The sequence below is a fragment of the Rhincodon typus genome, chromosome 17 (genome assembly GCF_021869965.1).
Source record: "Rhincodon typus isolate 14 chromosome 17, sRhiTyp1.1, whole genome shotgun sequence".
NCBI lineage: Eukaryota > Metazoa > Chordata > Chondrichthyes > Orectolobiformes > Rhincodontidae > Rhincodon > Rhincodon typus.
In genome coordinates, this window is record NC_063348.1 from 49,155,726 (window position 1) to 49,182,276 (window position 26,551).

At 42.8% G+C, this 26,551-nt stretch overlaps 1 protein-coding gene across 3 annotated transcripts in view; it reads left to right on the top strand.

Moving 5' to 3' along the window:
• Window positions 1-26,551, top strand: part of lrp4 (low density lipoprotein receptor-related protein 4) — a 359,208-nt gene that overhangs the window by 274,399 nt on the left and 58,258 nt on the right. For 2 of the 3 annotated variants that reach the window (XM_048607192.1, XM_048607194.1), the window contains 6 exons: window positions 3,489-3,706; window positions 20,132-20,308; window positions 21,796-21,921; window positions 24,691-24,899; window positions 25,454-25,535; window positions 26,421-26,526. In XM_048607192.1, coding sequence (XP_048463149.1) covers window positions 3,489-3,706; window positions 20,132-20,308; window positions 21,796-21,921; window positions 24,691-24,899; window positions 25,454-25,535; window positions 26,421-26,526 — 918 coding nt within the window. The remainder of the gene's footprint in view (window positions 1-3,488; window positions 3,707-20,131; window positions 20,309-21,795; window positions 21,922-24,690; window positions 24,900-25,453; window positions 25,536-26,420; window positions 26,527-26,551) is intronic. The other variant, XM_048607193.1, reaches the window with a different exon arrangement.

Consider the following 26,551-nt stretch of genomic DNA (forward strand, 5'->3'; position numbering starts at 1 on the left):
ACCTTGTTGTCTCTGTAATTTGTAGCAGTTTTAATGACTCAGAGCTTTTTTTTAATAGCATGCCATAATCGCAAAGGTCATTTTGACGTGGTACACCCTGTCACTGGGGGCTGACCAAAAGATTTACTTCATACACAGTAAATTAAACTAACTCTTTGATGTTCTGTTAGTTATGGTGTCTCTCAGCCCCAGGCAAATCCACAAAAGCATCTGAATGGAGAACGTTGCTTATCCTCAGATAATGAATATATTTGGCATGGGATGGATTTCTCTTATTTGTTTCAATTTGTTCTCCTAACTTGGTGGTTTTTTATATCTGCTGTCTTACTGTTTCAATTTCAGCTGTTCCGTTTACTGACTGTGTCTTTCCATTTTTAAAGAGCTTCTGTTGTCCTGACATTGTAGTTTAGTTTTTTTTCCCCTAGCATTGATTTTGTATCCTGCTCTCTATCCCATTTTGTGGTCATTATTTTGATGCCCCCGTTCATATTAATTCCAGTTCAGTTACTAAGTGGCTCTCTTAATCAGATCTGTCAGTTTGCCTGTCTTCAGGGACGTTATACTACCATGGGCCAGGCAATAGAGTCACAGAGATCTGCAAGGCCCTTCAACCCATCAGGTCTGTGCCAGTCAAAAACAACCAGCAGCTTATTCCAATCCCATCTTCCATCACTTGGCCCATTGCCGTGTATGCTTTGGGATCACAAGTGCATGTCTAAATGTGTTGAGGGTTTCTACCACTATCCCCCTTCCAAGCAGCAAGTTCCAGATTCCTACCACCCTCTGAGTAGAAAAAACTTTCTTCTCATCCCCTCTAAAACTCCTGCCCCTTCCCTTAAATCTATGCCCCACCCCCACTCCTGTCATTGATTCTTCTACCAAGAGGAAATGTTCCTTCCTGTTTACCCTCTCAATGCCCCTCATAATTTTATATAAAATACTGACATTGCGCTCTACTTTGGAAACATCTTTTTGCTATCTTAGATTTTTTTTACTTTTACTTCAAATGAACATTAATCCATCTGCTGCAATACCTGAGCTAAAACTGCGGAACAATTTCAGAGGGGTTTGTTAAGCAGTTGTAAGCTAATATTCATCACTGTAATTTCAGAGTCAGGATGTCTACGTTTGTAAGTATTTATAAGTCTGAGCTCAAAATCACTTGCACAAATGTGATTGCTTTGAGCTATCGAGGGGCACTACTCCAGAACTTGAAAGTGATCTGTACTTGTTCAAAGCACAAGAATTCTGTTGTGTAATTTGGTTCCTGAAATATGTTCATGGCTAGACTTTAGGAAGGTCGATTTGTTTCTTTCAAAAGTAAATGGATTGAATAATGGCATGAGAAATTATTTATAAGGATGTTGCTGGGACTGGAAAGTTTGAACTATAGGGAGAGGCTGAATAGGCTTTAGCCATTTTCCCTGGAGCATGGGATACTGAGGGGTGATTTTGTAGAGGTTTGTAAAATCATGAGGGGTTTGGATAGAGTGAGTAGTCCAGGTCTTTTTCCCAGTGTAGAGGAGTCCAAAGCTAGAGGGCATAGGTTTAAGGTGAGAGGGTAAAGATTTAAAAGAGATCTGAAGGGCAACTTTTTCACACAGAGGGTGTTGCATATATGGTATGAGCTGCCAGAGGACATGGTCGAAGCAGGTACAATTACAGATTTAAGAGACATTTGTGCAGGTACATGAATAGGAAAGGTTTAGAAGGATATGAGCCAAACACAGACAACTGGGACTAGTTCAGTTTAGGAAACCTGGTCGGCATGGATGAGTTGGGCTGAAGGGCCTGTTCCATGCCGTATGACTCTAAATCCGAGTATCAGTCCTCTGAGGTTGGGAATTCCAAGATACTGAAGACATTTCCCTTCATCTCAATCTTAAATGGCCAAATTCTTATTCTGTGACTCTGACCTTGTCACTTTGATTTATTAGACATATCCCAGACTTACTTACTTTTTTGTTCAGTCAGCCGTGCTGGTTCTTTACGGAATGAATTGGGACTTGCATGAAAGCAAAAAATGCCACATTTTCTGGAGAGTGCTACTCACACTCTTTTTGCAATTACAGCTACCCGTTATACTTCATGGTGATTTTAAAGACAGAACTCTCCAGAGGAGAGTCGTGAATCATTTCCATTGTCTTTGATTTGGGAAATGTGAGTTCTGTTAAGATACTTTTTAAAAAAGACAGAAAAGCTGTAATGTTTTCTTAGCCATCAGATTAAATTTTGCAAAGTAAATTTCACACTACGTTTAGCAAGCTGTTGGTTCTAATACTTGCCTTTATCACTACCACATTACAGCTGTAAACTGCAATAAATGCGTTCTAGAACATTGCACATGTAAGTTGCAATGTGTAGTGCAAATTTGTTTAAACCTAACTGCAAAAATCTTTTTTTCCCATTCAACATGACAACAATGCCGTACTGAAGAAGTTTGGAAACAGTAACTTCCTGGGATTTGAAAATTAGTTTTATAAATTCTGTTAAAGTACAGAATGACTGTCATTGGCTTCCTCTCAGATGAATAGTTAAACAGCACCTAATCATTTTGGGATGTTATTATAAACCATAGTCTCTTTTTTTTTGCACCACTTCCCCATACCCACCTCCACATTCAGCCTAAAATTGAAATCTTTGATCGAATAGTATAGCACTTGTAGAGTCTAATCAATGAATGGTGCTATCCTATCAGAGAGAAAACCAACCTGGATTTTAACTCAATGTCCAACGTGTAGCTCCATTGAGATCATTCACCTGTATAAGGTGTTGTGTCGTCAAATCAGGCATCTGACCCAAGTATGCTCCATTTTCACTGGGTATATTGGATTAATATTTGTTTGGCAAACTAATTCCTGGGATGGTGGGACTGTCCGCTGAAAAGGGATTGAACAGACTGTGTCTGGGTTCTTTATAGTTGAGGAGAATGAGAGGAGATATCATTCAAGCCGATAAAATTCATAAAGGGCTAAACAGGTTAAATACAGAAAGCACAGTAGGGTAGGGATCTTGAATCAAGGGATATGGTCTCCAAATAAAGGGCAACCTATTTAGAGATGAGGAATTTCTTCGCTCAAAGTGGTGAATCCTTAGAATTCTCAATCGCAAAGAGATGTGGAGACTCGTTGAGTATGTTCAAGAAAGAGATATAAATTTCTGGGTGCTGTTGGCATTGAGGAATAAGGGTTACTGCAGGAATATGCTATTGAAGTACATGATCAGCTGTGCTGGAACAGCGGAGCAGGTTTGAGGTGCTGAATGGCCTTCTCCAGTTACCAGGTTTTTATTAGAATTTAACTGGTTGTTTCAAAAATGTTCAATGGCTATGAGTTATCCTGTTCAGTTACTTCAGTATTTAGTTTGGTTTTATAGATGTAATGATAACTGGGATACAGTGGTTCCGTTCTTGAGTAAAGCTTGTTTCGTTTAGCTCAAAGCACCTGATCTTCATTGCATTCTATTGATATATCTGATATGTTTTACAGAACTATTTATTGGACGGACTGGGGTAACACCCCCCGGATAGAATATGCAGCCATGGACGGTTCTAACCGCAAGATCATTGCAGATACTCATCTCTTCTGGCCAAATGGGCTCACCATTGACTATGCAGGACAAAAGATGTACTGGGTAGATGCCAAGCATCATGTGATCGAGCGTGCGGACCTTGATGGCCAGAACAGAAAAGCAGTGATCAGCCAAGGTATCAATATCACGCTTTGGGTAATGGAATAATGATTGGCTGTGTCGCATTAAGGAATTATTTCTTTTACATGCAGTACAGTTTGTTTTTTTAACCTCTTGTACTGTTAAGACCTGATCATCGTGTCTTAAATTTTACGCGTGAAAATATTGCTGCATTTTTCGCACTGCAGTGTAGAACTTCTGTGGTCCCACTGGCATGACAGTGTCATGATGGTTAGACCACTATGAGAACACAAGTTGACTTGAAAATTCAGCACAATTTTCAGACTCAAGTCAAAAGTCTTGTCATGTGCTTTATTTCTGGAGAGGCACATCGATAAAACATAAAATCATCTGGAATATGTGACAGGCATTTTAATGTGATTGGATAGTGAGATAGAGATGAAAAGCTAGCTGCAAATCTTGGATGTTCATCTCTGCAGCATGCAGCCTGAGAAATGAGGGGTTGACACATTGCTCAGCGGTTTTAGTCTTCCCAGTCCCTCTCAGCAAGTCACAATACTTCATTCACCACTCCTTTAGGTTTCGAACCAGCTGACTCTTTCTCAGTCATAGAGTGACAGAGATCTACAGCACAGAAACAGATCGTTCAGTCCAACTCATCCACGCTGGCCAGATATCCTAAATTAATTTAATCTCATTTGCCACATTTGGCTCGCATCTTTCGAAACCCTTCCTATTCATGCACCCATCCAGATGCCTTTTAAGTGTTGTAATTGTACCTACCTCCACAACTTCCTATCAATTTCAGAGATAGTAGGAACTGCAGATGCTGGAGAATCTGAGATAACAAGGTGTAGAGCTGGATAAACACAGCAGGCCAAGCAGCATCATAGGAGCAGGAAGGCTGACGTTTCGGGCCTAGACCCTTCATCAGAAATGGGAGAGGGGAAGGGGGTTCTGAAATAAAAAAGGAGAGAGGGGGAGGCGGATAGAAGATGGATAGAGGAGAAGATAGGTGGAGAGGAAACAGACAGGTCAAAGAGGCGGGGATGGAGCCAGTAAAGGTGAGTGTAGGTGGGGAGTTAGGGAGGGATTGAGGTCACTGTCGGAGAACCCACAGATGACGTCACATCCGCCACCACCGGGTACCCCACTTCCGGGACAGCGAACGCCATCGCTGCTGGTGCCACCGCCTCCATTTCCGACACCAACACCACAGACACTGAAGACGCGCCTACCGTCACCGTTGCTGCTGCCGCCACCTACCCCGCTTCGCCCACCGATGCGGACGCAACTCCGCCCACCGCCGACGCAACTTCGCCCACCGCTGACGCCAACACAACCCCGCCCACAGCCGACGCCGACGTCGCTCCGCCCACCACCTCCACAGCCAGCAGTTCTGGGGGAGACAGCAACACCCAGCCCTGCCGAGTCTTCACCATCCCCCCAGACCTCCCCCTTACTGAGGACGAATGGTCAGTCCTCAGTAAAGGGCTCACCTTTGTCCCCCCTCCACCCACACATCAACGAATACCGGTCACGTTTGGACATTAAGCAGTTTTTCCACCGGCTCCGCCTCCACGCTTACTTCTTCAACCGTGAACCTAACCCTCCCTCTACTGACCCCTTCTCCCGCCTCCAACACACCCCCTCCTCCTGGACACCACCCCAAGGCCTCCTACCCTCCCTCGACCTCTTCATCTCCAACTGCCATTGAGACATCAATCGCCTCAACCTCTTCACCCCTCTCACCCACTCCAACCTCTCCCCCGCAGAACGTGCAGCCCTCCGCTCCAATCCCAATCTCACCATAAAACCCGCGGACAAGGGAGGCGCAGTTGTAGTATGGTGCACTGACCTCTACATCACCGAGGCCAGACACCAACTCTCCGACACCTCCTCCTACCGCCCCCTTGATCATGACCCCACCCCCGACCACCAAACCATCATCTCCCAAACCATCCACAACCTCATCACCTCAGGTGACCTCCCATCCACGGCCTCCAACCTCATCGTTCCCCAAACCCGCACTGCCCGCTTCTATCTCCTTCCCAAAATCCACAAACCTGAATGCCCTGGTTGACCCATTGTCTCCACCTGCTCCTGCCCCACCGAACTTATCTCCAACTATCTGGACTCCATTTTCTCCCTCTTGGTCCAGGAACTCCCTACCTATGTCCGTGACACCACCCACGCCCTCCACCTCCTCCAGAACTTCCAATTCCCTGGTCCCCAACACCTCATCTTTACCATGGACGTCCAGTCCCTATACACCTGCATTCCCCATACAGATGGCCTAAAGGCCCTCCGCTTCTTCCTGTCCCGCAGGCCCGACCAGTCCCCCTCCACTGACACCCTCATCCGCTTAGCGGAACTCGTCCTCACCTTCAACAACTTCTCTTTCAATTCCTCCCACTTCCTACAGACAAAGGGGGTGGCCATGGGTACCCGCATGGGCCCAAGCTATGCCTGCCTGTGTGTAGGTTACGTGGAACAATCCCTCTTCCGTACCTACACTGGTCCTAAACCCCACCTCTTCCTCCGTTACATTGATGACTGTATCGGCGCCACCTCATGCTCCCACGAGGAGCTCGAACAGTTCATCCACTTCACCAACACCTTCCACCCCAACCTTAAGTTCACCTGGACCATCTCTAATACCGCTCTCTCCTTTCTGGACCTCTCTGGCTCCATCTCAGGCAACCACCAAGAAACCGATATCCATTTCAAGCCCACCGACTCCCACAGTTTTTAAAATAAATTTCGTGGCAAAATTATCCGGCATACTTGCAAGTTGCTTGACTACCAACAAAAAAATGAATTGAATATATTTAACCCATCACTGCCCATTCTGGTCATAGTTCATCACTCTCAATCTGTTCAAATACCTAATTCCTCAGCCATTAATAACAGAATATTACACAATAACAAGGATATAAATACCTCACTGCAACAGCACAAGTAAAGGTATTTTCCATCTAATGAACAGCCCTAGATAATTACAACAATGCCTTTTAATCTGAATTTATATGCTGGACTAGTTAAATAAACCAACATTTTCTTAAAAGGTATCAAGTGATTAATTTGCTTTAAATAAATCTGCAGGAAGCACACAAGTTGTGTCACATTTCTAGGTCATCACCTCACTTGAATTGTAGAATGACAAAAATGGCACAAAATGTTTGAATTCTGCTAAGGTGGAAGAAGTAATAATAAAAAGGGGTATAAATTTCTTTTTAATACCTAAAATATATATACTTCATAGTCATTTGATATTTCTATGATGTACTTGATAATTCACATCTCGCATGATACAACTGTCATAGGGATCCTTGCAGTAAAATATTTAATTCTTTCACTAATGTGGGGAAAATATGGCTTAGTTTTGACCACACCAACAATACCACCTTTTAGTACTGTAATCACAATAAGACATATGAAAGATTTATTTGAGCAGGTGCTGAAGGAAAGGCCAACATTTGTTATCCAAACCTAGTTGTACTCAGGTATACTGACTGCCTTCTTGGACCATTTTGGGGGCTACAGTCAACCATGTTGCTTTGGGTCTGGAGTCACATGTAGGCCAGACCAGATAAGGACTGTAGTTTCCTTCTGTAAAGGGCATTCATGAACCAGATGGGTTTTACAACAATGGTTCCACGATTATCTTTAGAATTTTAATTGTATATTTTTACCTGCCATGGTGGGATTTGAACCCAGGATCTCTGGAACATTACCTAAGTTTCCACTAGATTGCTAGTCTAGTGACAATACCGCAAGGCCACTGCATCCCTGCTAAACTGCAGTTGTTGATATGGATCATCGTTTCTCTAGATGTTGGGTACAACTTAGTGCATGACTGAGCCACTTGAGACAGCACTGGCCAACCACATTGCTGTGGGTCCGCAGTCACATGAAGGCCTGACTGGGTAAGAATGGCAGATTCCCCTTCAAGGACAGTAATGAACCCCAGATGGGGTTTTTATGACAATCAATGATAATTTCATAGTCATTAGTACTGAATCTGATTTTCGATTCTAGACTTAACAACTATTTGACCCACCTACACTAAGATGACACTAAGATTGGTGGAGTAGCAGATAGTAAAGGGGACTGTCGGAGAATGCAGCAGGATATAGATAGATTGGAGAGTTGGGCGGAGAAATGGCAAATGGAGTTCAATCCAGGCAAATGCGAGGTGATGCATTTTGGAAGATCCAATTCAAGAGCAAACTATAAGGTAAATGGAAAAGCCCTGGGGAAAATTGATGCACAGAGAGATCTGGGTGTTCAGGTCCATTGTACCCTGAAGGTCACTACGCAGGTCGATAGAGTGGTCAAGAAGGCATACTGCATGCTTTCATTCATCGGACGGGGTATTGAGTACAAGATTTGGTAGGTCATGTTACAGTTGTATAGGACTTTGGTTCAACCACATTTGGAATACTGCATACAGTTCTGGTCGCCACATTACCAAAAGGATGTGGATGCTTTGGAGAGGGTGCAGAGGAGGTTCACCAGGATGTTGTCTGGTATGGAGGGTGCTAGCTATGAAGAGAGGTTGACTAGATTAGGATTATTTACATTAGAAAGACGGAGGTTGAGGGGGGACCTGATTGAGCTCTACAAAATCATGAGAGGTATAGAAAGGATGGATAGCAAGAAGCTGTTTTCCCAGAGTGGGGGACTCAATTACTAGGGGTCACGATTTCAAGGTGAGAGGGGAATGTTTAAGGGAGATATGCGTGGAAAGTTCTTTACACAGAGGGTGGTGGGTGCCTGGAACGCGTTGCCAGCGGAGGTGGTAGAGTCGGGCACAACAGCGTCATTTAAGATGTATCTAGACAGATACATGAATGGGCAGGGAGCAGAGGGGTACAGATCCTTGGAAAATAGGAGACAGGTTTAGATAGAGGATCTGGATTGGCACAGGCTTGGAGGGCCAAAGGGCCTATTCCTGTGCTGTAATTTTCTTTGTTCTTTGTACACTCGGCCAATCAGTGAAAGACCCAAGAATCAAACTTGGATGTCTAGAAATTTGTCCGATCTGGGTCCAAAATCAGAGGAAACTCCGAAAGAATAATACTGACGTGTATCACTCTCTTTCTTGAAAGTGAGCCCTTAAAAAAAGTGACTGCGCAATGGAAATTAATGTCTCCATTGTACAGGAAGAATCGATGTCCTAAAAAGAAAGATGCACTTATGTCTCAATTTTGTTTTCATCCTGGTGATGTGGTCGTCATTGGAAAGGTCAATATTTATTCTCCATCCCTAATTACCCTGAGAGGGTGGTAATGGTCTATCGAGTGGTTTGATACAGAAGAGGGGCTTTTTAGATAATTCTTCAGGGATGTTAACCACCACATTATGGCATTGTGATCCTGACAAGGTCAAACTGGGTAGATTCCCTTCACCTGATGGTGTTAGTCAGTCATTTTGTGATCTGACAGTGTCTTGTTCACCTTTACAAGTATCGCCTTCATATTTGCAGGCCAAGCAAGTCGGACCACTGATTTTGTACCAATGCATTTAGAGTTTGGGTGCTGTTATTTAGAGGACAGAGATTCAAGGCTTTAGTCCCAGTTATATAAAACATTTTGAGTACAGCTGAAATAAACAATGCAGCTTTATTCCAGTTAATTAGGATGAGGGTGTTGGTAAGATGAGTGGCCAGATGACTGGTTTGTGATACCAGCAGTATAAGTTCAATTCCCTTACTGGACTCTCCTTCTCAATCTCTCCCCTTGCCTGAGGCATGGTGACCCGCAGGTTAAGCCACCATCAGTCATTGTGACTCTATGAGAAAGCAGCACTGTGGCCCTCTGGGACAATAATGACTTTGATACCAAATGACTATTTATGTAAAATAATAAATTATTTACATAAGGATCCATAATTAGTGGGTACTATAACACCTTGTTAGTTAAATGTCTCATTTTCTATTCAGAGAATAATGACAGTGAGGAGCTCATTTTCACATGGATGATGGAGAGCAGCACAAGGACAGCAGAAGAGTTAACAAAAGAACTCTCATCGCCATTTTCTCAGGGGAAATAAGGGGTGAGAAGCTAATGCTGGCCTAGTCAGTAACACCCACAACCTGTAAAACAATAAAGAAAAAATAATAAAATGCCCTGAGCAGATGGTGCTAATATTGTGAGAGAGAGACCCTCCACGGGATGACCTACAGTTACAGGTGAAGCCTGGCAGGAATGCTGGGTCTCAGAGCTTGCCCACTGCACTACCATCTTTCTACCGACAACCCCCAGCCTCATCAGTGCCAGGAGGCTGACTCCATGGAGCTTGCCTGGTCCCTGACATCTTGTGGGAGGCTGCAAAATTCCAGAGGCTGCCAATCATAGAGTCCCATTGAGTGAAAGCAGGCCATTCGTAGAGACATAGAAGATAGGAGCAGGAGCAAGGCCATTCAGCCCTTCAAGCCTGCTCCGCCATTCATCACGATCATGGCTGATCGTCCAACTCAGTAGCCTAATCCTGCTTTCTCTCCGTAATCTTTGATCCCATTTGCTCCCAGTGCTATATGTAGCCGCCTCTTGAATACATTCAATGTTTTGGCATCAACTACTTCCTGTGGTAATGAATTCCACAGGTTCACCGCTCTTTGGTTGAAGAAATGTCTCTTCATCTCTGTCCTAAATTGTCTACCCCGAATCCTCATACTGTGACCCCTGGTTCTGGACACACCCACCATCTACCCTGTCCAGTCCTGTTAGAATTTTATAAGTCTGTATGAGATCCCCTCTCATTTGTCTGAAATCTAGCGAAAGCAATCCTAACCTAGTCAATCTGTCTTCATACATCAGTCCCACCATCCCAGGAATCAGCCTGGTAAACCTTTGCTGCTCTCCCTCGAGACCAAGAGCATGCATCTTTAGAAAAGGAGACCAAAACTGCACACAATATTCCAGCTGTGGCCTCACCAAGGCCCTATATAACTGCATCAACACATCCCTGCTCCTGTACTCAAAACCTCTTGCAATAAAGGCCAACATGCCATTTGCCTTTTTTACCGCCTGCTGCCCCTGCACGCTTACTTTCAGCGACTGGTGAGACCACACCACCCTCCAAAAAGCATCCCATCCCTATAACCCTGAATGTTGTAGCCTACACATTATAGTTAATTTAACATGACCAATCCACCTAACTTGCATATCTTTAGACTGTGGAAGGAAACAGAGCACCTGAAAAGAAACACATGTAGACACAGGGAGAATGTGCAAACCCCACACAGATAGTTACCCGAGGCTGGAATTGAACCTGAGTCCCTGGCACTGTGAGGCAGCTGTGCTAACCACTGAACCACCATGCCATCCCTCTTTTGGATTGATGGGACTGACTGGAACAAATTCAATCTAAAACTTCAGTACATCAGAATGCATAAAACCTCCACTAAAACCACAAAATATGGTCTCATTGGCCTCGAACCACTTTGGCTTAATAATAAACTTGCCTTATGTATTTATAGAACCTAAACACCAATAGATGGAACAATCTGCAAATACTAAGAAATGGCAATTAGTTAGTTGTTAATGGATTGAATATTACAAATGACAACACCAGAAAAGGGGATGAAAGCTTTAACAGGGTCAGTCAGTAGAAAAGTGTACTGCGTTGGGAATTAAAAACTAATGAAAGGTTCTCTGTCAAATTAAATCTGAATGGTATTCCTCAAAATTTATTATTTTATTTAATTGCAACACTTAAGCTACCACACACACACTGGAGGCTGCATTTTTAGTCCTTAATGGGGGACGGTAAGGGCAGATGGGAAAGGAAATTTGCACTGTCAGCTGAAGGGACAGTTTGCCAGCACTGTCCCATCACTGGGCTATTTTCCTGGAAACAGGATACTAGGTATACTCACTACAAGCAGCAACCTGTCACCAATTAAAGGCCTTAAAAGATGGCACAGTGGCCAGTAATGCTGCCTCACAGCACGAGGGAGCCAGGCTCGATTCCTCCCTCAGGTGACTGTCTGTGTGGAGTTTGCACATTCTCCCGTGTCTGCGTGGGTTTCCTCCGGGTGCTCCGGTTTCCTCCCTCACTCCAAAGATGTGTAGGTTAGGTGGATTGGCCATGCTAAATTGTCCACAGTGTCCAGGGATGTGCAAGCGATGTTGATTAGTCATGGGAAATGCAGGGTTACATGAACTGGTTTGGGGGGTGGTTCTGGGTGGGATACTCTTTGCAGGATAGGTATGGATTTGATGGGCCAAATGGCCTGCTTCCATACTGCAGGGATTCTAATGATCCTGTGAAGCAGCACGGGATTTAGGAATTGTTGACATGAGCTCTGAGGCAAACCACTGCTCCATGTTCATCCTTATGTTGGGGATCATGAACGATGGACTATTTCCTGATCACCCGATCCCTCCTCCTACCCATCTGTGGCTGCCATGGTGTTTTCCTCATGAAATTACATTGATGGGCTGGAAACAAAATGGCCACCTCTTGGAACGGCCTCTAGGTGGGAATTGAAGCTGGTGCACTTCAGTTCACGAGGACATCAACCCCGTTCTGTGAATGACTGTTAGAGATCCTCATCTCTGATCCCACACTCATCCCACATGTCCTGTTATATCCCTGCTTGCGTCCTTCCTACCCACCATGCATCCATCTTGCCCCTCAAGTATCCTCTATACCCTACTCACTATTCACTATGGGCAGAACTCATGGAACCCTATAATATCAAAGACTAGTTTTGGAAATGTTAATGCAATTGTCCAAATAGGCAAACATCCATTCAAAAACCCCTTCAAGGAAACATCATCTTCTTAACAGCTCATGAAACTGTCAATCAAACAAAGCCCACAGTCCCATTAAGAGCTGTGTAAGAAATCCCTACAGAGCTTAATCCATTAGTGGGATTTGGATTTCAGCCTTCATCTCACAGCTGTGTAAATTAAGTTTCCAAAACTAAAAATATGGAAACTTGTTCCCAACTCCCCATGGTGCAGGACCTCTCTTGAGGTTCTGAGAGTCATGCCTCCCAACAAATTAGGCATGACTCCATCAGAACAGCATGGCTGGCTGGATGGATACAAAACTGGCTTGGTCATAGACGACAGAGGGTAGCGGTGGAAGGGTGTTTCTCAGAATGGAGACCGGTAACTAGTGATGTCCTACAGGGATCAGTCTTAGGTCCTCTGTTGTTTGTGGTATACATAAATGATCTGGAGGAAAATGTGGGTGATCTGTTTAGAAAGTTTGCAGTTGAAATGAAGATTCATGGATTTGCTGACAGTGCCATTAATTGTGAAAGTGTACAACAGGATATAGATAGATTGGCGACTTGAGCACAGAAATGACAGACGTGCTTTAATCCAGACAAATGTGAGGTGATGCATTTTGGAGGATCAAATTTCGGTGTGAATTACACTGTAAATGGCAGAACCCTTAGGAACACTAACATTCAGATGGATCTGGGCATGCAGGTCCACAGTTCCCTGAAAGTGGCAATACAGATGGCCAAAGTGATTAAGGCGGCAGATGGTATGCTTGCCTTCATTGGCTGGAGTGCATCGACATGGAGTACAAGAGTTGGCAAACCATATTGCAGCTATTTAAAACCCTTGTTAGGCTGCATTTGGAATATTGTCTGCAGTTTTGGTTGCCACGTTACCAGGGGGACGTGGAAGCTTGGAGAGAGTGGAGAGAATGTTCACAAGCATGTTGCCCAGTCTCAAGGGCACTGGCTATGAGGAAAGGTTAAAAAGACTAGATTGTTTTCACTGCAAAGAGGGTGGCCGACAGGAGACTTGATAGAGGTCTACAAAATTATGAGAGGCACAGATAGGGTGGATAGTCAGAGGCTTTTTCCCAGGGTTGAGTATTCAATTACAAGCAGGTTCAGGTTCAAGGTGAGAGGGGGAATGTTTAAGGGAGATGTGTGAGGAAAGTTTTTCATGCAGAGAGTCATAGGAGCCTGGAACAGATTGCCAGAGGAGGTGGTGGAAGCAAGCACACTGGTGATACTTGAGAGGCAACTGGATGGTTACATGAATAGGGAGGGATACAGACCAAATAAGGGCATAATGTTTATTTCTTAGATTAGTTAGGGCAGGATGATCGCCAGAGGCTTGGAGGGCCAAAGGATTGGTTCCTGTGCTGTACTTCTCTTTTGTTCTTTGTGTGCAAAATGTCCATCCCTGTAACTGGGAAGGAAAGATGGGCTTGGTGCGTGCAGGCTTGCTATCCTGGGGCAATAAAAATTGCGTTGGAGGCTTTGCACACCAATGGAACAATAAACATTTTCTCTATCTGTTGTATGGCAGCCTGAATTAGAAAGAACAATTTCAAAACTGGTTTAACCATGTTTCCAAACAATTATCCACTGTCCAGATATCCTGGGAATTTGATGGTGAGCATTCAGTTTTTCTTATGGATACTGATGATATATCCAGCAGTCTATCGATTGGCGGCATGGTGCCTCAGCAGTTTGCATTGCTACCTCACAGCAACAGGGACCTGGGTTTGATACCAGCCTCGGGCGACTGTCTGTGTAGAGTTTACACGTTCTCCCCGTGTCTGCGTGGGTTCCCTCCGAGTGCTCCGGTTTCCTCCCACAGGCCAAAGATGTGCAGGTTAGGTGGATTGGCCATGTTAAAACTGCCTGTAGTGTCCAGGGATGTGTAGACTACATGGGTTGGCCATGGGAAATGCAGAGTTCCAGGTATACGGTGGGATGCTGTTTGGAGGGCCGATGTGGACTCAATGGGCCAAATGGCCTGATTCCACACTGTAGGGATTCGATGAAATTAAAAGGTAGAGTCTCTCAGGAGTAGATACACTAAAATTTAGTATGATTGTTACTTGAGTATAAAGTTCCATATCGGTCTAAAGAGTCATCTTTGATCATTGTTTGACTTAGAAACTAGCGAGGAATGGCTAATACAAATGCTCAATCTCTTCCCATCATTGTGTGGATTGGAATCTATTATTATGTGAGGAGCTTCAAGATGCAACACGATCGAAATTGATCCCAATCCTGACCTTTAGCTGAACACAGATAAGGGGGTAGTTTTACAAGATTTTATTCTTAAAACGGATGTCGTTTCTGAGGCCCTCATGTGCTAATGGCTTGATAGGACCTTGCTGTATTTGAAATGTTTACTCGGATGCTTTCCTGATAATGTTTGATGTGGAAATATGCAGAATGGTCAGCGAAGTGAAGGAGTGTCACTGCACTCATTTATCTCGCTTCCTTTGTTAAGGAAAGTGCACACCTGCATCTGTTGTTATCTGCCATCTTCTTTAAAAAAAGATTGAATGCCTCAGTCTAAAACCAGCATGGGAAAAAAAACTGCAGAGACAATAGCCAAAACACAACATCCTGAGACAAATGCTGGCAGCTATATTTTCTCAATGCGTCAATATGAAAGCATAGTTCTGAAATCTACATTCTCTCAAGTAAACTGAGATGGACAGACATAAGATCGCTTTCTTAGGCAAACACAATGATGTACTCTGAGTTCATGGTTAGTGTTTCACTTCTGTTGTGGTTGACTTTTGCACTATGAAGACAAATAAGACAGCTGCTAATAGTAGTCTTTTGAGTGATTTTCAGCGTATTTTGCCTTTAAATTCTCTCATGTTTTCCCAAATTCAAAACAGTTAACATATGAGTTCGGTGTGTAGATCTACAAAGAGATTGTGTGGTGCAGCTATGGGAAGTACAGATCAGCAACTTACATTGTAAAATGTTCCAACATCGCTCACAGCCCAAAATTTGACATTGAATCAGATGAGATTAAGGCAAATGGCCAGTTCAAAGTCACACCTCAAAGGAGGAAAGAGGTAAAGAGATGGACACAAGGAAATCCAGAACTAAGAGCTTCAGTAACTAAAGACACTGTGAAATGATTAAAATTGATTCTTTTTTCTTTCATTCATTCACAGAATTTGGGAATTTTACAGGCTAGGCCAGAATCTAGAACTAGAGGGAGTATGCTGAGAATTTGGGCCAGACTGTACAGGAGAGATGTCAGGGAACAATTCTACACACACAGGGTGGCAGAGGTTTAGAATTCTCTTCCACAAATTGTAGTGGATGCAGGATGAGTTGTTAATTTTAATTCTGAGATGTTAATCAAAGGTTTTAAGGGATATGGGCCAAAGGCGGGTAAATAGAGTTAGGCCTCAGATCAGCTATGATCACATTTAATTGTCGAACAGGTTTGAGGGGCTGAGTGGCCTACTTCTGTTCCTATGTTCCTGTATTTAATCATCCCTAACTACCTTAGAGACAGTGTTAAATTATTTTCTTGACAACCACTGCAGTCCTTGGAGTGTTGATGGGAATGATTTTCGGGCCGATGAAGAGCAGCCATATTGGAGGAAGAACTATGCAATAAGAAATATTGATTGTTTGTGAAAAAGGGATGGCAATAATTATTATTGATTTTGATCTACATTTAAACTGGAAAAATTAAGTGGGTGATCAGGAGTTCCCAGAAAGCTTCCGAGATGATTCCAGAAGGTGCTGCTCTCAAAATCAAACAAAAGAACAATCAGGACTCGAATAAGATATTGTGTAATGTGACAGGATTAATTATTGGCTTCTGAATTAAGGCACCTCTAGGTAGCAGTAATCTTAATATTTGATTTTGATTTGAATATCTGATTGAACTGTATAGCCAGTTTGAAAGGGAGATGATTGGGTCTAAGACTAGTATTTTAAAACTAAAAAAGGATACCTACCTAGGAATGAAAACTGAGATATATCCGTTTCAACTTCCCTACCACAGCGTTGACCCCTGATAACCGTCTTTGACCCCAGAACCTGTTGGATGCCAATGCCCATGATTGGGGTCTGGTGGGGGTTGGTTATGCAGTCACTGCTCATGGAGTGTGCCCTGAGATGTTAGTGCCTAGTGTTCAGATGGAGGGCCAGAGGAGCAAACAGTGATCTGGAGTCGCTCTGAGTTTCATGTTGGGAATTGATGCCATCTAATTTCTATCTGCCATGTGAAAAATGGGAAGCTTATCATCAAATGAGGCAAGATTAACTAATAAAGACATGTTGATGCATGCAATTGAGACTTTTGCCACTCATGAGTGAGAATCTCATCTCACCATTCAATACAGGGTTCCTCCCTGGCTGATGTAATGGGATTTTCCCAAATTTCTCGCCAATGCCCAGGTTACTCCGTGCCTGGGAAGATTGTGTTCACTCGGTTCAGCAGTACCGATATTTAATTCAAGGCAGTTTCAGCTTGTCCTGTGCTGGATGGCAGATAAGCTATTACATAGTTTAGCAGAGGAGTTGAAAACAAATGGCTCAGCTATAGAGTTGGATGCCATCAACATAAAGGTGAAACCTGTGGGCAGAATCTTCCCAGCCCCAGAATGATGTGGACAATGATGAGTCTTTGGGAAATTCTGGTGAGATCAGAAACAGAGACTCTTGACACTATGTTGCATTTTCTACCCATGGTTTAACTGGCAAGGTAAAAATCTCACTCGTGAGTGGCGAGCGGCCTATCTGCATGCAATAACATCTCATTATTACCTAATCTTGCCTCATTTATCTTCAGTTTGCTATATTCTCTGGCAGTGAAGAGAAACAAGACAGCAACAATTCGACACATGGGCAGTGAGCGCCTGCATCCTTTGCCCACAGAAACTGGCATCAGACAAGCACCAGCTTCACCACATCATCATGGCACACCTCTGGCTCACTTAGAACACAGTTCAGCGCTTCAATGTTGTGCTTTGGATCTTATCGATGCCTTACTTTGCAATGCTGCCTGCCAGGCCAGGGACATCGGAACAGGGTCCCTCACAGGGTTGGAACTTGCTCACTTGCTTTGTGCTTGCTGGGATGCTCACCGTATCTCCACCGTATCTCCACCGTGCCTCAACTTTTACCGTAGGCAAAAAAGCAAGGTAGCTTGCCATGTTTAGCAGTGATGAACAGCCAATGGAGATGATAGTCAATGAGGGGGAGTGGTCAGTCAAGCGAGATGGTGAGATGTCCTAAGTGAGTGAGTGAGTGAATGAGTGAGCAGAGCAGGCAGAAGTAGTAGCTTGGGGTTGGAGTGAGCGAGTCTTTGAGGGACAGTGCTGCATGCACCACGGAGAGTGATAGAACATGAGGCTTGCTGGGAGGTGGTGCAATGACAGAGTAAGAGCAATGTGAGGCAGCAGAGAGAAGATAGCGGCACTTTTCTTTACGGAATGTAGGAGGTCATTAACTTTCATGTTCCTCTGGAGCTTGGACACTGTACTGACCAACGCAGCACCTTCAGAGCAGGCTGGCCATGTTGACCAAGCATGCAGCTGGGGTTTCAGCGTGGTACCTGTAGCGTGAACGCCAGAATGTTCTGGTGCCGGTGAACATTTCACCGCCTGCTGTGTGCAAGGGTAGCACCTTAGTGAGGCGAACAACATCAGATTGTGGGAGAAAAGTCAGTCAAACACACAGAGGTAAACTCTTCCTGAAATTGACACCTAGCTGATTTTGGGAAATTTCAGGCCTGTGTGGTTTTTCGCTGGTGTCACTCAGGGGCAATAGTGAGAAATGGAATGGGGGCAGAGGTGGGGGCAAGCACAGCTCCATGTAAAACTCTGAAGGAAATAGTTTGGGAGCAGGAAGAGAAGCCATTGTGGATAATTGTCTGGGTGGAGTTACATGGATAAGGAGTTGAATCCGTCTTGACAGAAGTGAATGATGGTGTGGTCAACTCTGACAAAGACTGCAGGCAGGTCAAAGGTGAGGAGAGCTAGTTTAGCTTATTGCAGACATGTAGGATGTAATCTGTGATTTTGGTAAGAGCCATTAAGGTCCTGTGGGAGAACAGAATGCTGTTTGAAGCGTTTCAAAACAGGAGCTTGACCGTACGATTTTCTACCCACACTGCGTTCAGAGATAGGACTTGGCCTTTTGAGTCAGGAGTGCGATGTTAAGATCAAGTTGGTGTCATGACCCTGCAGTTGGCAGTCACTTTCCCTGATTTGGCCAATTAATGGCCAGAGGGCAGACTTACTATCCAATTATGCACGCAGGGGACACTCTCTGGGTGTCTGTGACTTGTAAGAAGTTTTAAACTAAAACCTGGTGGTGGCAGCAGGGTCACTCTGTGGAAACAGCCATGCTGCAGGTGTGGTATGCTTCACCCTGTCCATTTACCAGTGATCCATGCGACATTATCCATTATAACATGTTTTAGTGGCAGTAAAACAAGAGTCTAGGCTTCAGTCCTTTGTAACACGTTACTAAAACATTTCATTCTGCTGCCTCTTTACATTGGCTGGCTGTCACATAGTGGGATGTGCATAAACTCAGGAGGAGAAAAGGATTATCTTGATGGTGGGAATGTAAGATGAAATGATAAAATCATCACAGTTCTACTTGGCTGGTGAGAGATAGACCAGTGAATGGCACATTTATGATATCAAGTGTTTATCGTTACAATGTTGGACAAAAGAGGTATAAACTAAGCTCTTATCCAAACATGTTTCAGACTGTGAAAAACCTTCTTATTCATAAAACTCATTTTTAAAAAACCTCTCAAGTGGTCGAACTACTGTAAAAACAAAACTCTATTTTGCTAACCACATTAAAGAGAGATAATCCTTTAATATCCTCTTAAAATTGTCAATCAAAGTGTCTACACAACTACCCCTGAGATAAATATGTTTGGAGCTTTGGAAATTTTGCCTCACATTCATTATGGACTTGGACACAGCAACAAACCCTGGAAATGTAAACTGTGGTGTCTATTAAAATGGAAAAGCCATATTGTCTTGCAGATCAAATGAGAGATGCTAGAGGGAATTTTTAATTTCAAAGAGCATTTAAATCTTTTCAGATGGTTACACTGGAGGTGCCAAGCAGTATTTTTTTCCATTTTGAATGTGCAGGTACATTTTTCCTGTTATGATAGAAAAGACTGTTTGTGACCTATAGTCTAGCAACAGTAGATTCAGTTAGCAGAACGGAGCCCGATAATTAATCACTGCAATGAGAACCCATCTAATTTGAATGACAGTGTCTAACTATTGAAACTGGAAGAACAAATACCTTTTTCTTTTCCATTTCAAAGCCTGTCAAAGAATAAATCCCAGGAGCAGATGGCTGTTGTTTTTGTGGTTGCTCATTGGGACTAGGATTCCCTCCCGGTTTACGACCCCACTGAGAGGCCGTGAATGATGACTACTTAATGAAGGGGCTTGACGCCACTAAAATTTCAAGGAAGCACTCTGTAATGCAGGCAGCAAGGGTGGGAGTATCACAGAAAGGCAGATTACCCACATCCTTATCCCATGATGGAGGTTGGAGCGTGGGCAGGAATCCTGGAATTGGGCTGTTTTTGTGGGGTTCCCAAGTTGTCTGGACTTGGCCCAAAACTGGATCATGGTTACAGTTTCAGAGGCTGGATACCATCCATTATATCGATGCTTAGTGTGAATCACCATTGCAGGGGCCTGGCCAGTGATTTTGACTCTCCTGTTTCAGGCCTCCCTCATCCCTTTGCCATCACGGTGTTTGAAGACAGTCTATATTGGACAGACTGGCACACCAAAAGCATAAACAGTGCCAACAAGTTTACCGGGAAAAACCAGGAGATTATCCGCAATAAACTACATTTCCCAATGGATATCCATACACTCCATCCACAGAGACAGCCAGCAGGTAAGTACATGCTGTGTGAATGTGGACTGTTCTAATCTAATCTGCTTTAATCAATCAACCGGCAATTTAAAAACAAGCAGAATTTGATTCACGGAGCTGATTTCATTTGTTTCTTCTGGGGGGAATAAAATGTCGTACGACCCGGCTAGATTGATTGGAGAAAAATCACTTAAATCCCAGGGGTGGCTCCTATTTGATGAACACTGTAGTCCAGGAACGGAGACCAAAATATCATTGATAACATTTTCATTTTTTCAAATTAGTTTGATATTTTTTTGGAATCATATATGCAGGATTATATTGAAACAGAACGAGAATCTATGAGCTCACATTAAATTTGAACATATTGATTGCTGGGTTCATTTTTTTAAAAAAATGTGGTTTGTAATTTTCATTAAATTGTTTCACTTCTTGTGATTATAGAAAATGATATAAGAATTGGACTATGCAAGATTGCTTGTGCTGCATTTCATTTATTAGTGTGTTATTTTCATTGACTAATTGTCTGTTTCATTTGAGCTTTAAGGTCTATTGAAATCTAATTTTTTCTAAAATAGCAATCTTCTCCAGAGCAGCCATGCTGTAAATGAAGTTTTCCAAAGCAAATTTTAGGTTGAACTATAAAGGGCTGGTAAACATACCCAAGTTGGTGAAACAGATTCTCTGGTGTAATATAATTGTTTGTTAGCCCTGAGCCATATGGTCTCATTGCCTGAGCTCATGCTGATCTTTTGCTGCATCTCTGGTTAAGGGACAGGAGCTGTGTTTGTGGTGCCTCATTAGTTATCTGTTGGTATGGTGAGCAGTCATCAACTGCAGTAACCCACTTGCTTGGAAGACTTTTGTGATCATTTGTTGTTTTCAGTGAACTGTTGGGTTCCAAACTTGGCAGTTTCAGATTTTGATGATTGAGGTTTGTATGTGTCTTTATCAGTGGCAAAGAAAAGTGCAGATCAAGTGGTTATGGTGGGGGGGACGGGAATCTCTATTGCTGGAAGATTGCCACTGCCCCTGTTTTGAATGGTGTGTAAGTGTTGGGAGTGTCAGGGCTATTGTAATTATCTTTTTAACTGTTTGGGGTGAAGGTCTTGGCAGATTGGTGCTTATGAATCAGGAGGTGTTCATGTACCAACAGAAGTTTAACTTAAATCACCTCTACAATTACAACCTGCAATTCTGCACTAGAATAATGGCCTATGTTGTAGGTGTACTGAAGGCCAAAAAAATTACTGGTTTCAATTCCTCTTATTTCAAGTTTGTTTAATTTTAATGATCAAATAGTATATCTATCTTTCCTAGCAGTAATTTCCTTTGATCATTTTTAGTACAAAACAAAACAACCTTCTGAAATATTGGAAATAGACCTGATTGAAACTAACAATCGACCAGAGTCACTATGATTGTAAATGTTAAATGATTTCACGAATGCTAGCATTACCCTATGTTGATGATATTTATAGTGTGTGTTGTGCTTTCTGCTATTTGAGCAGGGAGAAATCACTGTGGGACCAACAATGGAGGGTGTAGCCACCTTTGCCTGCCCAGCAGTGCCAATTACACCTGTGCCTGCCCGACTGGCTTCAAGAAAGTCGATGACTACAATTGTGCTGGAAGTAAGTAAAATTTAGCAGGATTGTTTGATGGAGATCGCACTATTGAGACCATTTGGCAACACACCGTGAAGAAATCTATTGATTTTTCAATCTGTATAAAATATTCACACATGACAAGAGAGCTGAATTATGAAAATAGAAAAGTGAACTTCAGTCTGTGTGAAAACATAGAGCACTTTGTGCAGTTTTGGGTTCCACCTGCTTCGGAAGATATTGAGGCAACTGAGAGAGTGCAGTGCAGGTTAATGGGGATGCTGTCTAATATATGGAAGTACAAATACAAAGGAAGATGCAAACATTTCAGACTGTTTTTAGAATAGAGGATATGAGGATGTGATTTGATAGAGGTGTTTAAAATAGGACAAAGTAGATAGAAATGAACTCTTTCTGGTGAAGAGGGTGGACAGAACAAGATGACATAGACTACAAGCACTAAATATAAGAGATTCAGAGAATTAGGTAAGCTTCTTTTGACCTAAAAGTGTTATAAGGTTGCTGAATGGTGTACCCAAGTTTGACCAAAGCAATCAACATTTAAGAGTGAGTAGGTAGGTGAATGAAGGAAAGGTGAAAAAAGAGATACTAGCCAATTTCTCCCCCAGCAATACTCCACAACAGAATTTAAATTCAATAAAAACCTGCAATTTACAGTCTAACGATGACTGTGAATCCATTGTTGATTGTCAGAAAAATTGTCAAACCATCTGGTTCACTAATGTCCTTTGGGGAAGGAAACTGCCATCCTTAACAGGTCTGACCTACATGTGACTCCAGACCCACAGCAATGTAGTTGACTCTTAACTGCCCCCTGGGCAATTAGGGATGGGCAATAAATGCTGGCCTAGCCTTATATCCTCTCTGTCTCACACAACACTTGAGGAAGGAGCTGAGCTCTAAAAGCTTGCGTTTTTGAAGAAACCTGTTGGACTATAACCTGGTGTCGTGTGATTTTTGACCGTGCCAACGTAAGATGATCTGGTGGTGTGCTACAGTTCACTCAGGGAGTCAGAGTTGCTTTGGCATTGGGAACTTTTTACATGCATGATGTTGTCTGGAGCTAAGGGCAGTGATGCTAGATAGAAGGTCTTGGTGCAGGCAGTAGTTGACAGCTGCTTTGACACTTTGTGTAAATTATATTGAATCCTGGTCATGGGGTCAGCTATATTCAATGTAATGATTCCTGTTCTTTGAATTTTATGAATTTTATTGACCTAACTGTAGTATAACAAAAGTACAATTAACACCTTTGGGGTCTGCCATTTCTTGCATGTAGCATGTGAATAAGATAATTTGATTTCCGACAAAGGAAGCATGTGTTCCTGAATATACACTTGTTGGCACTTGTAGAATTCTAATTTTGAGGAAGGTACTTAAATAGCCAGTGAGAGGAATGTGGTGTTGATTGCAAAAACAGATGGCACTTAAGAAGACGTATTCTACTAAACAGTCCTTTAAAGCTGCAGTTGTTTTACCATTAAGGGACACAATTATAATTTGTTTAACAGACTGCAATATAAATGTCAAGTAAGAGTAGAACATGTTTGTTAAGTGCACAATCCAGATTGGTGCACATTTTTACCTGGATCAAAGGTGCTGGTTACATCTTATAGCTCACTTCGGGAGTCTGAGTTGCTGTGGCAACATGGACTTGTACCCATGTGTTTAATCTGTATCAATATAAGTGATGGTAGAGGCTCCAGTCTTCTCTTCATCACATGGCTGTCCAAAGGTCTTTCTGGCTCCTACTGTCTGCAATTGGCATGTTTTAGAGGGATTTACAATTTGATCCTGAACCATGTTGAGTACATTATGGGGAGGCAATGGCCTAGTGGTATTATTGCCAGACTATTAATCCAGAAACTCAGCTCATGTTCTGGGGAGCTGGGTTCGAATCCAGACAGTGGAATTTGAATTAAATAATAATCTGGGGTTAAGAATCTACTGATGACCATGAAACCATTTTCGATTGTCAGGAAAACACATCCGGTTCACTAATGTCCTTCGGGGAAGAAAATCTGCCATCCTCACTTCGTCTGACCTACATGTGACTCCAGACCCACAGCAATGTGGTTGACTCTCAAACTGCCCTCTGAAATGGCCTAGCAATCCATTCAGTTCAAATGCAAGTAGGAACGGGCAATAAATGCCAGTCAGCCAGCGATGCCCACATCCCATGAGTGAATAAAGAAAAACATCTACCTTGGCCATTACATTCTGGAATGGGACATGAATTCAGAATGTCCAGCTCAGACACAGGGATGCTATCCTGTGCACCACAAGACCTTGAGAAATGTTCAGGCTGTGCTGGATTTTCATGTATGTTGTCAGCATGGTGAATAATACTCCAAATTGCTGAACGAACTCATCATTAAGTAAGACATTCCACAACAGAAACGCACATCGACATGGATAGTTAGCTTATTGTAATATTTGTTATTTCATCTACAGTTGGGAATGCTAGTGCAGATTTTGGGGAATGATGTTTCTTGAAAGATCTTAACTACATTGATTTTTGGCCTGGTCACTGCATTTGAAATGGGAATGTGGCAAAACGAATGCATACACAGTGGCAAAGAGTTGAGGTGTAGTGGCGGGTGTGTTCTCCATTGTGTCTGACTCGACCAGGAATGCTGCCATTCAGTGTGAAATGGGACAGGTACCTTCATTGTTTGTCATTTATGTTACCGTTTGTAAAATGTTACATTTTAGAAGAAGTTGTACATGACTTTTTGAACTTAGAAGTGACAAGAGACCTTTCGGCCTTATCAGGTCTTGACAAGTTCCTGCTTTTTGCTCGAAGGACGGACATCCGTCGCATCAGCTTTGACACTGAGGACAAGTCTGACGATGTCATTCCACTGGCTGATGTGCGCAGTGCTGTTGCACTTGACTGGGATGCCAAAGGGGAATACATTTATTGGACAGATGTCACTACTGACTCTATCAACAGGGCTAAATGGGATGGAACAAAGCAGGAGGTACGTTCATATAACACAAAAAAGTTAGTGAAACCAGATTAATTTTATGAAAGAAGACATATTGTACTCAGTAATTCTATATTACACCAAACACGTTCATCCTATGAGGTTATATCCTAATAAATTGTAGCTATTTATAATATGATCTTAAGTAAATGCAGTAAGTTAATTGAAGTTGACGAGAAATTAGATTATGGGGAGAAAATGTTCTATTTAATTTTGACTATTATTCAATTAGTTTAAAATTATGCAGAAGATTTAGTTGCTGCTTAACCTTTGACATCAACAACTCCCTACAGTTCACTGATATTATGGGGACTGTATATAAACATGCTTTGATGAAATTAGTTTTAAAGACCAAATATTTTTATGCAGTTAATTTAACAGTAAGGAAGTCTTAAAGGTTGTGTAAATATCAGAGGTCAAGATCTAATGATTGTTAAGTAAGGGATTCACCTGGAGGGCTTTTTTTTTAATCTTAGAAGTTTCATAAAACAAAATGTTGCAGTGAATCATTCTCCATCTGACAATGTCATATATCTTTTATCTTTCAGGCTATCATTGTCACTAGTCTGGAAAGTCCTGCAGGACTGGCTGTTGACTGGGTGACAAACAAGCTTTACTGGACAGATGCAGGTAACCTAGCCAAAATTAAATAATACTCAGCCTATCTGTTATTGCCTGTTCCATATAGCAACACTGAATTTAAATGGACTGAAAGCAAGAACTGTCAGTAATTATTTTGATTTTTGAAGCTTTTTATCATGTTAATCATTGGCGAGAAGCCTGTGAAAGTGGAACTATTATCTGGTAAGGGACTGCTTCAGAGGGTGCACTGGTGTAAGTCATGGTTGTGGGTGGAATTTTACTGAATTAGATATTGTTGTTTTAAACCTGCACTCTATGCCACAGGTCACTCTCAACGCTTGGTAATTAGGGGTTGATGTTCAGTCAGAGATTTATTTGGCTGCAACAGAGTGAATTGAATAAAAAGGGTACTCTGTAACTATGCCAACAATACCTTGCAATGTGGCACAATGGATCAGGGTTCTGATACTTTTCCTCTCAGGCAGTCCCTTGGGATTGAGGGGTGACTCCAGTTTGATGAATTTGACGATTCTGGTCAGCCCAGTGCACAGTTTGCAGATCCTGCCACACACGGGGCAAGTGGTGACTGAAGAGAGTCAGGTTGATGGATTGTTTGGAGGATTCTGAGTTCCCTCCAGGCTACCTGTTTGCGTGTCGCGGACAAAGTTCCTTGATGTGTTTGGTGCCGTACTAGGTGAACCTTCTCCATTTTGCTCGGTCACAAGTCAGATTCCCATGAGTCAGCCTGAATAATGGACCGCTTCTGGGAACATCCTGAGAGCATTCCCCATGTCCCTTTGGAAGTCCCCTGACGCGAGCAATTTCTGAGTGGAACAGCTGCTTTGGGTGGCACTAGACAGTGTACTCATTGTATTAAATGTCTTGAGTTTTACAAGAATTTTGGTTTGTAATCTTTACGCCCTTTTGTTTCAGGTACTGACAGAATTGAGGCCTCAAACTTAGATGGCAGCATGCGCACAGTCCTTATCTGGGAGAACCTGGATAGACCCAGGGATATTGTGGTGGATCCAATTGGAGGGTTTGTTCATTTGACATTGATAAGT